Source organism: Podarcis erhardii (genome assembly GCF_964252035.2).
Source record: "Podarcis erhardii genome assembly, chromosome: 5".
NCBI classification, from domain to species: Eukaryota; Metazoa; Chordata; class Lepidosauria; order Squamata; family Lacertidae; genus Podarcis; species Podarcis erhardii.
In genome coordinates this window covers 17,609,737-17,623,109 of record NC_138509.1, presented here as the reverse complement: position 1 = coordinate 17,623,109, position 13,373 = coordinate 17,609,737, and the positions used below count along the sequence as shown (strand labels likewise).

The window sequence follows — 13,373 nt, the reverse complement described above, 5'->3', positions numbered from 1 at the left end:
GCAGTCCCCGTGGCTTCCATATGAATCTGAACCGAAAATGTCACCTGCTAAACATAAAATCTCAAATGATTCTTGCAACATTTTGCAGTGCAGCTAATCATGCCACAGTGGGCATGGTTCACATGAAGCAAACCCACTGGGAGCAAAAGCTCAAAGCATTTTTCATTGTCAAGGCAGCTGTGTTTCCATATGGTTCTTGAAAACATGCCTACGCTATGCCTGTGTTCAGTCTACGGCTATCATTTGTACCAAGTGCTGAGGTAGAATCGATAAAGAAAGAGGCCTTTAATGAATTTTAGGAGCACCCCCAAAACATTGGCATGCTCCTGAAGTATTTGATTATCTGGAAACTTAATTATCTATTTTCTGATTTAGATTAAAGAGAGGCAGTAACTCAAACTTAACCAACATTTTAATGATAACATGATTCCTCACTTCGGGTTAATTAAAGCTCAGCGGCAATTAGGATGTGGTGTTGTATATCACCAAGCTTGGAGCATGAATATTTTCATTACAGCAAGGAATTTGTGTTTTGTTTCATGGTAACATAGAATACATTAAAATGTGCTTCTACTTGGTTCTTGACAACAAACATAAATTGCTTGTACCTATCGTTTAGTCACATGGCGGCACACCTGTAATCAGCTGTTTTGATATAATATACAGAGATGGAGCACTTTAAATAGCCTTTTGTGCTTTAAAACAGTTTGTAATGGATATTGCTCTTTTATAGGGATTGATAATCCGGTTCTTAAATTGCCACCCAAAATGTTTCCTGAAGAGAAATGCAAAGCAAAATGTGTGTGTGTGTATGTTTCTTAGGCAAAAAGTCTAAGGAATTTGAAAGGAAGGGTTCTGATTAAGCTAGCACAGTTCTAAGAAGGCTTTTCACAGGTCTCAACCTTAAAAAAAAAGATGAGCAAAGAAAAGATCAGGGCCAACATGTAAATTGCAATTCAGAGCAACTCCAAGTGAAAAAGAAGTGGGGGGGAAGTTCAGAGGTTTGAGTTGGCCAAACATGAAAGTGATTAAAATACTGTAGTTTTTCTCTTCGCTTTGTGAACTTTATTTAGGGACATGGACTGAAGCAGCTTGTTCCTCCCTCTACTTTCCAGCATCACAGTGTATTCCTATATCACAATGTTTGGCTGGTAATACATCACAATGTTGAAAAGCTGATATCGCCCAGCTCACGTCTCCTCTTTTGCAGGCTAAACACATGCAACTCCCTCAACCATTCCTCATATGGCTTGATTTCCAGACCCTTGATAATCTTGTTTGCCCTTCTCTGCACACATTCCAGCTTTTTCAGTATCCACCAGTATTGTGGTGCCCAGAACTGGACACAGTATTCCAGGTGTGCTCTGACCAAGAGAGAACAGAGAAATTAGTACTATTACTTCCCTTGATTGGGACGCTATACTTCTGTTATGCAGCCTAGAATAACATTAGCTTTTTTTTTTTTTTCGCCACTCTGCATCACACTGTTGACTCATGCTAAGCTTATGGTCAATTAAGACCCCTAGATCCTTTTAACACATACTACTGGTAACACATACTACTGGTAGATCTTGTGCAGCTGGTTCTTCCTGGCCATAGAAAACCAGCATTTCTGAGGGCACTGTTGCATCATGTAATATTGATCATTTGGGATAAAGCAGATATTTTTTCCTAGGGGGCTGGATAGTAAATGCCTTCAGGAAGCTCAAGATAAAGGAATAAAAAGTGTGCCTATTCAGAGCTGTCTTAGACTGAGGACCATCACATTGTCCCTGTTGTTCAAGCCTTGTTCTTCTCCATCAACCTCATGCTGAAATTAATTACTTCCAATTTATAAAGCTTAATTATATTTCATTTACTTAGTCAAGTGGGATATCTATGGTATCTTCTTGGAATTGAGAGGGCAGTGAATAGAAGGAGGTCTGATTGTTATTTTACCCCTTTCGGTTTCCTGCTCTGAGTGGTGGTTAGGAATGGGAGCTGGAATCACTTCAGAGTTTTTGTTGATGGTTTGGCACATCTGATAAAAGGTTGCTGCCACACAGAGTCAGAGAGGTCATTCGGCTGGCTACTAACAAGGCAAAACGTTACAGATAAACGATTTGCTACTTGCTGCAAGTCTTTTGCTTATCAGTTCTTCTTCACAGAACCATCCTGGGGCTTCAGTGATTTCCAATTATTTAGGTCCCTAATAAAGGCCTGCTTCACAGGGTCACACATGCTGCCTACCTGCAATCTGTTTGAGGTGAAATCAACCGGGGCTCAGCTGAATGAATGCCTGTCTGCCTACAGATATAGAGTTGCAGTATTGCACAACTAGATTTTTTCATAACCCATGAAAATGTTGCATGGCCACAGCCAGTTTTCCACCATGCAAACTGGCTCTGAGTTGGAGCAAAAATTAATGTAGAAAGCCAAACTCATGGAATCATAGAATTGGAAGGAACCTGCTCCTTTCCCCTGCCAATCAAATCATAATAGCATTTTGGCATTGGCAGAGGGTGTCCAGAGAGTGTTACTGTGTGTGAGAGAGAGAGAGTGTGAGTGTGCGTGTGCGCGCGCACATGCATGCATGCAGAAGGGTTCAGCAGTCTCTTGGGTAGTCACACTGACTTTTAGTTAGCATTAGCAATGGAGGAAGCAGAACCAATGAGGGTTTTACCTGCTACTGTTGCCTCTGCCAGTGCTTCCTCCTAACCCTTTCACAATGCAGAGAGAGAGAGAGAGAAGAAATGAGAGGTGTCACTGGGTTCTGCCATAGACATTATTCCCACTGGGGTCACATATGTCTATACGTGCACCTGTTCCTACAATAAATGGCACACAGACTAAATTTCCCCACTAGTAATCCTGGGATTTGCAGTCAAATCTGAGTCTGTGGTGGGAAAATATTGTGTTCCACGTGCCTTTGGGAAAGCCCGCCTCCACTGCTGTTGCCTCCACCACCTCCCTTGTAAGGTTCATATTTTATCTTAAGGCAAGCAGAGGAGGAGGAGATAGCAGTGGTAGCCACTTCACAGTAATTATTTGAATGTTCAAACAGAACACCATGAAAACTCCGAGATCTTTTGCGATTAGTAGAAAGCAATCACCCATTCCTAATACCAGCACTTTAAAAATTGTACTGGGTGGAGGTGGAGTTGGCAAGAAAAAGAGCTGTTACTAACCCCTGGCTATTTTGAACCAATTGAATTTTCTCATAGTAGAATGTAGAGTGCATTAAAGTTCATGAGCTTCGAAGTTAACTCTTACTAACTTCCTGTATGGGTTGTCATTATTGAAAAACCAATTTACACTGGGAAAAGGCACTTGTTGGCTACTGTCACTACCTGCGAACCCAAGATAAGTGCTGGGACTTGCAGCATACCCAGACCACATGCTCTGCCTGTGGTTTTTTTTTTTTGGGGGGGGAGGTGTAATGTCCCAATAAAGGGAACTGCCAAATCCCATACCAACTTGGGCCTCCCACAACGAACATCTCCGTCATGTCTGGCTTGAGTTTTAATTCATTCACCCATATCTAGTCTTTTCACTGATGTAAGGCATCTGTTGAGCGGTTCCTTTGCCTCATCTGGCTCCATTGAAAAGGAGAAACGGGAGAAAAGGAGTAACAGAACAGAGCTTGCCGATAACACTTCTCACCAAATCTCCAGACAGTTTCATGTTGATATTAAACACAAAATTAAAAAGAGATGTTTAACATTGCAATGTGAAATATTTTTTTATTTCTTACAACTTGGAAACATTATTTTCCTTTCCTTAGAGTACATGAGCCAGGACCAAAATGGGTTCCAAGTGTGCTTAATAAGGTTGAATGTGATTCTTCTTCTTCTTCTTCTTCTTCTTCTTCTTCTTCTTCTTCTTCTTCTTCTTCTTCTATTTTACAAGATCTGTACCTCAGTAGTTGGAATATAGGTGGTAACCATGAAGTCACCATTGTCTTTAAAAAATGAATAAATGATACTGAAGTTGGTTCTCAGTTCCTTCTTCAACAAAAAGCTGTGTGAATAGCCTAAATGGTTTATTTGACCCTGCACCACAAAATATGTATTATAATACCCCAGATCATTCTGGGGTATTATAACCTGTTGAGCGCTATAATCTGATGGCGCTGACTGCGCCATCATTCTGTGGGACATCATTCTATTTTCAAACTATTGATATATAGATCGTGTCAAAAAATAACATCACACTTACTCAACACAACTGGTACTAATTCACCATTTGGGGTGGCACGACTCAGGAATTATTAAAAGTGAGTGCAAGGAATCATTGATTAAAATTTTGAAGGTACAATTTGAAAAATTGTTTCAAGGCCCAAATTCAGTCCACCACCCCTGTTCTAATTGATTGATTGAAAATTCACTCCCTAGTTCCAGTATCTTCCCTTCCCCCACTGGCATCTGAAAGGTATTGATCCCTTTATACACCAGCACCTATCCTTAATTCTAACCACCAAGTGTAAAAAGTGGGGGGGGGATGCTTACTTAATTGAGCTAATATCCATGTATTGTAAATTAATATTTTGTAGGTTCATAGGATTGGAAGGGACCACAAAGGTCAGCTGACCCAGGGGTCAGGGTAGCTGGAGGTCAGTCCTGCACAAACATACTTCCCCTCCCCCTAAAAAACAGCACTTCAGTTTTGCTTCCCTTTTTTGATTGTAGCACCTGAGCTTGATGAGGCATGTGACCCTCACCTGTTCTGAGCCTACTCAGGCTTGAGGAATCACACACCTCCTCCCAGAGTTAGTGAACCCCACCTGGTCAGCTAGTGAGCTGGGCTGTGGGCCCCTGCCTGCCTCAGCCTCCTAAAGTGTCCCTTCTGCTGCTTCCTATGCATCAGAGCCTGCCGTTTTTCATGGAGCCAGGGGCCCCTCTGGCTCTGGTGATGGGTCCTGCTGCTTGGGTTCCTGTGCCCTGACCCCCATCCCCTCGCCATCGCCTGTTACTCTGTGAGTACTTCCTACACCAACTTCTGCTTCCCCATCCTCAGCTTGTGTGCTACGCCCCTTGCCAGGATCCTCTTCCTCCTCTTCTAACGTCCTGCCAGTTCATGACATTTCACCACTTTGGATATTTTCCCCTTTGGTGACAAATTAGTGAAAGGTGTGTGGTGGTGTTTTTTATGGAAACTTCTGTCTACTACCACATGCTAAAGTGGAGTTTTAATGCTATTGTGGTGGCAGGAATGGCCTGTGTGTTGTTTCCTTTTCACAGTTTTCCTAATCTGTGCACTGTAGGTGGAAAGGGGTGACTAGCCTTTTCTTTTTCTAGTAACCTTTTATTTTCTATATGCATTGAAGTTTCCAAAACACCAATGCCAGTCCATGTTTATATCTCTGTGTTCCATGATAATAGCAGGTGTTGGGGTGGGGAATGATACATTCATATTTTAGTGAACTAAGTATACAGAATGTTTCAAATCGTATTTTATGTGAGTGGTAAGTTCAATAGCCCCCCAAAATAGAATAATAAATTAGAATAATTTATTTCTCTCTAGGTAGTTGGAAACAGTTGGTCCTCTGTGTTCATACTGCTGTCATTAATAAAATGTTAGCATTTCAAAAGAATAGGAAAGAGTAATGTCTTCCTTTTTTTACTTTTTGTGAATCTTGCCGTAGTACTTACATGGTGATTATAATTATAATTATAATTATAATTAATATGTTTGCTATTGTTGGTTCCTACCTTCAAGAAGGTCCCTATTGCAGCTGCCATTAGGGCAGTAAGCTGCGGAAGAGGGTGTAAAAAACTGGGCTTTTTTCATTTATGTAACCCCCCTTCATCGTGTTCCCCTAACTTTGAAACATTGTTTTCTAAAACTGGCTGCATGGAAAATGGTTGGTCTCCTATATATGAAATCAGCTGGCTTGAAACAACATAAAGATTCTCGCTTATGCATTATGTAAAGCAAGGGTAACCAATGTGGCACTCTCCAGGTGATGATGGACTGCAGCTCCCATCATCCCTCACCACTGACTGGGGCTAGCAGGAGCTGAAGAACTGCCTCATCTAAAGGAACCAAGTTGGCTACCCCTGAACTAAATTGTGCTTGTATCAGCCGTGTGGAATAATCTTCCCTTGGAAATAAGACATGCACTGATAGCTTAGTGTTTGGCACAATGCTGTTTTGCTTACCCAACGCAGGTTTAGCCTCAACAGTGCTGTCACCTTTTATTTCCAGCTGAAATTGTCCCTTGGTAACATTTGTAATGAAAAAGTGTTCATTTTTACCCATGATAGGATGACTGTTTTCCTTCCTTCCTTCTGGCAGGCTGGTGTTTGCGAAGCTAAAGCTCTTAATGATAGCCATAGAGTACAAGTCGGAACAACGGGAAAGCAGGTAAGTCATTGTCTACAAAACCATTTTCCTAGGGCACCTTTGATAACTTGGCCCGCTTATATTTCTTCCTTCCTTCCCTTGAATGGATCTTTATAACTATGGAAACATTCTAAATTTCACTCATTGTGGCATCGCTGCACCAGCTCACATAACCCAACCAAATGGCTGCACCATCTCTCTTCTGACCGAGACTCCCATGAGAATGGTTGAAAGGAACAGTGTTTTAATTTCTGTTGCTAAACGCGCTCTCTCTCTCTCCCTCTTTTTCCCTGCCCCAAATGCAATGCATATTTAGGAACCAAGGGTAGCAACTTAGCACCCTTCAGATGTTGTTGAAATACAGTTCCCATCATCCCTCACCATTGACCATGCTGTAATCCACAACATCTGGAGGGATCCATTTTTCTACCCCTGCATAAAATGCTGCAAAAAAGAACCCCAATCTTGATGCAATCGTACATATAATTGCATCAACTTTGTTTTTTTGTTTTGGTTTGCGGTGTTTGTCAGTGTTTATCAGTATTGCAAAAGGCTCTTTTCTTTGAACTAATTCTACAGATGGTTCCGATTAGTCCTTGTAAATACACAGCTACTATAGATTTGTGTATAGTTATCAGTGAAAATAATTTCTTGTAAATATTACATGTAGCTCCATGCTAACTATTGCATAATTCCCTTTGAAAGTGTCTCTTCCGACACAGTTAAACAGATTATTGAGGCCGGGGGGGACCTTGCCAAACATTTGTTTCTTAATGCTATCCAGTGATCATTTGTTCCATTGGCTCAGCTTCGTTTTTTCCATCTTCACCTTCGCAGTCCTCTTGCCTTACTTGCCCATAAGGCTTTTCAATACCACTGTCCGTGGGGGACTGTAGATGCCAGTGAGTTTCTTCCAAGCCAGGCTCAGAAAAGAACATCAAGGGCTTATAGAAGCCCACCTCAAATGAGAGGCAAGCTTTTAAGACCCCTTGATTCTTTCTCTGCTTGAACTGATATCCAGATGGGAGAAGAATTGCCAGCTTTCCTGACTGGCAAATGCTGTTTACAGCCTAAGCAAAGCCTTTACCAGACAAGGATTATTTATGGGTGTGTTGATCTCCAAAGGCTGCACACACCTCTTAAAAATTGTCCCTCTGCCACTGTGGGCACATTTATGTGGAGAAGAGGCATACAAATAGAATGACGGAATAAATGCATAATGGAGCTAGGTTGCTCCACTACCTTTCACAGGGCCAGTTTTAAGAGTTGCAGCGGTGAAATCAGAGGGTGGTAACCAAAAGCTGTCCCCACATGGACAACTGCAGCATTTCCACACACCCCAAGCCCCAGGAAAAATTACCTAAGTTATCCCCCTTGGAATTTGAATAATTTCCTAGTTAAGCTGGGTGGAGGGACGCTATGGAAAGCTCACCTGTCTTGACCCACAATATATTGTATACAAAAGATTATGGTATAATCATGTCTGGTGTAGTATTGGGATTGGCAGAATCATGGGTTTCCACATTGCTTACAGCAATGTAAACAAATAAAGATGAGGGCAACACAGAAGAAAGGAAAGAACAGGACTGAAACTATGAGAATGTGTTTGCCGCACTTGTTGGAAATGAATGTGAATAGGTGACCTTTCATTCATAAAGCTAAAGATGAGTGCAAAGTAAGGGAGATCAGTTTTCTAAACAGCCCTGATTGGGTCTGATAAAGACAGCTTACCAGTAAAACTAAACTGTACTTTCTGATAAGGTTTTACAGTGGAAACTTATTGCGCTCTTTGTTATTTCACCTGTGCACCAACCTCTCCTGGGTTCAGGGTGAACCTAAGCCAGTCATTCATTGGAAAGGAACGTTCCAAAATTTGTCACACTTCCTTGGCATTTTAAATGGACAACACCCCCCCCCCAAATATTGATCTCCTACTTGGTGTCTTATCAGTTTTGCTTTTTGGTGACCTAAGTACTCTCCGAAAACACAGATTCAGCACTCTTTGTTATACTAATGTTTGGAGCAAAAACATGCATGTTTGGTCCTACGTATCTCCTATAACACTGCCGACAAGTGATATGTAGAAAGGGTGTATGTGATCCCAGATGTTTGTTTTATGTTGTCAAATACTAATCTCTGTTTATTTCAAAGGGATCCCAGTTTCAAAAATTCACAAACTTGAAAGTTGTTCCAGTTTCAAAATTGATATTGCCATTGAGAAGCCCCACAATGTATTTGCAAACATAAAGTCTATGCTTGATTTTGAACAGAGTTGTTCAATGGTAGTCGAGCTGACTGTGGCTTCCCTCCCAATAATGGCATTGCTGCAGCTTTCCTGCACAATGCGGTGATGAAGTTGGTGCTGTGTGGGTGCACCAGCAGAGTCAATCTGACGCTTCTGCTGGAGAACCTGCACAGCTTTGCTCCTGTCCTGTCCAGGTAAGCTGCTGTGATGCTGGTGACAGGACGATGCCTCTGCCCTACCACCCCAGCTGCTACAATATCCAATACCACATTCTCAACAATTGATGCCATACATTACATTGCACATCATTCAATAATTCCTGCTCTGAATATTCACAGTAATTTCCTTTGTTGCCATTTACTAACATGTGCATCAAATGTACATTTCCCACATCCTTTCTTTAGTAGCACACTGGGCAATCTCTTCTTTTGAGTTAACCAGAGTGGTTTTCATGATTTTCAAAGGAAACTGGAACAAATCTTTCATCACAAAAGACAAAAACTATATATCTCAAGAGCATCCTCTTAGAAATTAAGGCTAGGGTACAAAGAGCTGCCTGAAGGTACACCCAAGGGTTTGGGCATGTCGTTTATCTTTTAAGCTTGTTTTTAAGGGAGTATTGTGAGAATTTTAGCAGGGAATTCTTGCATAGGTGAGCATACTGAGTTCAGGTGAATGGAACTGAGGATGGCACAGCCTGAAAGGATCAGGCTATACCCCCACTTTCTCCTGCCCCAAAGTTTCCAAAACATACATTGGAGGTGGCTGCAGCAGCAGGCATTCCCAGCCCATGGCGAAGCTTCTTTTCCCATTCTAGTTAGTAGCCTAGGAAATGCCAACAATAATTTATGGCCAGTTGTGTGAACCATTAAACCAGCTCTCTGGTGACCAATGCCTTGGCATACCCTAACATTTATCAGCTGAGTAATAATAATAATAATAATAATAATAATAATAATAATAATAATAATAATAATAGAATCATTATCTGTGGTATACATATTGATTCTCCTCCTGCTCCCAGTCCCACCACAGTCACTAGTATTGTGCTTCTAGACCAGAGTGTGTCACCTTCTGGTATCCCACAAGCTAAATTCAGTGGAACTTGATTGCAGGAGTATACATTTAGGGATGAGTGTTAGTATTTGATTGAAAAGGGGGCTTCCAGGTGACTCTTCAGGTTAGGTCAGCTGGACCCACACTGCTGAGCTTCCCAAGTGGATGGGTTCAGTTTGCTTCTTGTCTTCCTTGAGGCTCAAGGGCACCATCATTTGCAACCCAATGCAGAACTGAAACACCTAATCTAAGAGCCCTGCAGAGGGAAAGTTAATCAAGCAACTAGATATTTCAGTACCCTACTAAAAACATGGTTTCCTTCCTCAAATACAACTTTGACAGTGTCTCCTCCCGCAACACCCTTTTCCTCTTTTTTTTGCAAAAGAAAGTCAGAATGGAAAGAGAATCAACACCCTTCTCTCATACACCCCATGTTTACTCCTCCATTGAACTTTCTCCCTGTCTCTCCATTTTGTCCTCATTCTCAGCAGAAAAACCTTTTTTTCATTGAAAAAAGAGGTGCAAAACATGTTGCAGCCTGTGGAGGACTTGAAATAAAAGGGTTTTTTTGCCTTTGTTTTGGTGTCAGTTGATTTCTTACCAAAGTGTTTGATTTGCATTTTTTTTTCTTGTCGTTTGCAGAAGCCGAAAGCGGTATGCCCTCTTCGTTACCTTTCCTTCCAACCTCAGCCCTACCTTCACTCCTCCTAACTTCAGGACTAACCCCTTGCCAAGAGTACAGGAAGATAACACCTTTGTCTATCTTTCTCTCCATATATATACACGTAAATATATGTATATACACGTCCAAGTGTGCATACATATATATATATATGTATCTCTATATATGAGGCCCCCCACAGTTTAAAAGAGGAGAGAGAACTTTATAGCAACAGTTTGTTTCTTTGTTGGTTCTTGTGACTCTCGCATTAACTTCTTTGCAGGAATATACCTATATCTATATCTATATATATATACATGCACACATGTGGGTATATATACAAATGAAAATTTGATTCCAGGCTTCTATATTAAGATGCCAGAGGTGCCTAAGATTATTACAGTAGGAGAACTGCCTCTCCTGTTCCGTACTCTCCCCACCCCCCGTTTTATGTACTTCCCTTATGTTGCCACAGTGTCTGCTCCCTGTCTATTAACCTCTGCACTGCCCCATTGTCTTTGTCGTATTCACACCTTTGCTGAGAGATCCCTTAAGTCCTCCTTCAGCATCCCTGTTGCACACACAGTATTATTTCCATGTCCTAAAGTTTCACCTTCCATTAACAAAGTACAAATGTGTTGATTTTTCTTTTTGTTTACATTTTAAAGTTTGGGATATATAACATTCAGTCGGATTAATTGAGAACACGGCGTCACACAGAGAAACAACTATATTGTTTTATCCATGCACAGTGGGTGGCTCTTTGTCCTACATGTTCATATTCATACCAACATGGGAGAGGCCATTTACTGGGACCTGTGAAAGAGTTGGCTAATTTCTCCACACTTTGCACTGGCATGTTTTGCATACTACTTTTGTGGGCCGATATTCAGTGCCCCATCTTGAGCTTACATGCCATCCTGCTGTTTTGGATTTGAAATAAGTAAGGCATTTACTACCAAATCCCTTTTACTTCTCTACTGCTTCACTAGCCTGCACTTCCGAGGGTGCCCACTGGGACCTCCTCAACCTTAACATATTTTCATTGCTTCTTGCACGGCATACCCCAACCTTAGTTCTTCCTCCTCCTTCTTCCCTTCCTCTCCCTCCTGCTCCTGTTTTCGTTACATCATTCTGTGTAGTTTGTAACATTCTTTCTTTTTAGTTCTTATATCCTGTGGATTTGGAGTAGATATGCGAAAAAGAGAGGTGGCTTCCTGTCAGTTTGGCATTATTCATATGATCCAACTGCAGAGAAGTTACTGCAACACTTGGCATCTTCAAGGATCTGCAGTTGTTGCACCTCTTAATATGGCTTCTTGTTTACCCGTAATGTTAACCTCGTGGTAAAGGCATGCTTGGCAGTGTGAGAAAAGTGTGTGTGGTTTAAAAAGTGCACCGACTTGCTCCCAGAATAAAACAGCTTCATGCTGCCTTAACGTTCATTTGTTCGCATTTTGTGGCTAACCCAATTAATGACCATGAACAAATTGAATGTTTGAGAACACATTGTGTTTGACACCCTTTTACTTGAAACAAGTTTGGACACATTTGTTCTAAAGGAGCAGGTGATCTAGTCTATTGGCAGTTGACCTTCTTACCAAGGACTTTAACTCCCTGGGAGCAACTCTTGCGATTGTCTGCTTTGGTGTTAATGGAGCTTCAGTATTCTGTAACTTTATGGAGCTGCCTTGTTGTCTGCATTCTCTACAGTGTCTACAGTGAATTTCCCCCCCTATGTATATATAAAGATGTGGAATCTGTATTAAGAGAAGCCCCAAAGAAAGAAGCAGTAGGTGGGAGACACACAGCTCCCCAGAGAGATGTGTGTGCATGCCTCCCATACTGTTCTGCAAAAAGCCGCGAGGGTAAGGGTAAAAACGAAAACAAAAGCACACCTATAATTCCTAATTGCTTTAAGGACCACAGTTTAAGGAGCTGTTTGCCACGTTACAAGCAGGCCTTATCATGGACCAATAGGCACAGCCCATGGATCAACAAATATTTAAAAAGACAACCAATAGCAGCTGTGTTTTGACTTTGTGATAAACCTAATCAAGAACATCCCATGTCTATTCAATTAAATACAGCAATTGCAATATGATGGTGAATAATATATTTTGTTGTGATCTTAAATTGCCTGGGGAATGGTACAGCACATCTACCTTATAATGGAAGTTACTTGTACTTTTTTTTTGGTTTACCCATCCCATCAAAAGTTTGCTAGTTGTTCTATACATGAGCTCAGAATATATGCACACAGGAATTGTGTATCTTGGTGTGCATTTGGGCATACTAGACATTTTCTACTGACATGGAGCCAGGAGTTGGTCTTTAGCTGGAGATGCCAACTCTTGATGCAAATATATTTACTACTACTACTGCTGCTGCTGCTGCTACTACTACTAGCTGTGTGATACCCAGAAGTTTGGCAGGAATATCTTTCCCCAACACTTTTTTTTTTAATGATACATATGATCTTGCTCTAGAAAACTTGAGAAACTTATTTGGGACTCCCTGTGGTCTCATGTCCTGGCAACATTCAGGGCTACATGCTCTTAGCTTTCCTGCTCTTCGGTGCCAAATTGATAATGGTGGTTTTATATTTCGTGGGAAGCTGCATTTCTCAGCAGCAGATTTAGAACCTAATATATAATTTCAGATTTGAATACTCTGAAATAAAGGCTGAGCAGATGTTTCAGTATTTAACATTTTCCAAGTTCTCGATCAGTTCCTGCCCACTTCCAGTATATCGTACACTTAGGCATAAATCCTATGCAACAGACCTGGTAGTATGTTTGATTGAGCTAATCAGGGCTTGCGTCTGAGAAGGCATGCATAGGATCACACTTTCTAAGGCTTAAAAAGGTAAAGGGATCCCTGACCATTAGGTCCAGTGGTGACCGACTCTGCGGTTGCAGTGCTCATCTCGCTTTATTGGCCGAGGGAGCCAGCGTACAGCTTCCAGGTCATGTGGCCAGCATGACTAAGCCACTTCTGGCGAACCAGAGCAGCACATGGAAACGTCGTCTACCTTCCCGCCGGAGTGGTACCTATTTATCTACTTGCACTTTGATGTGCTTTTGA

The 13,373-nt window shown here is 41.5% G+C and overlaps 1 protein-coding gene across 15 annotated transcripts in view; it reads left to right on the top strand.

Moving 5' to 3' along the window:
- Nucleotides 1-13,373, top strand: part of KCNMA1 (potassium calcium-activated channel subfamily M alpha 1) — a 572,902-nt gene that overhangs the window by 414,563 nt on the left and 144,966 nt on the right. For 10 of the 15 annotated variants that reach the window (XM_081864220.1, XM_081864213.1, XM_081864223.1 and 7 more), the window contains exons 16-17: nt 6,277-6,345; nt 10,268-10,279. In XM_081864220.1, coding sequence (XP_081720346.1) covers nt 6,277-6,345; nt 10,268-10,279 — 81 coding nt within the window. The remainder of the gene's footprint in view (nt 1-6,276; nt 6,346-10,267; nt 10,280-13,373) is intronic. The other 5 variants (XM_081864214.1, XM_081864225.1, XM_081864224.1 and 2 more) reach the window with 1 other exon arrangement.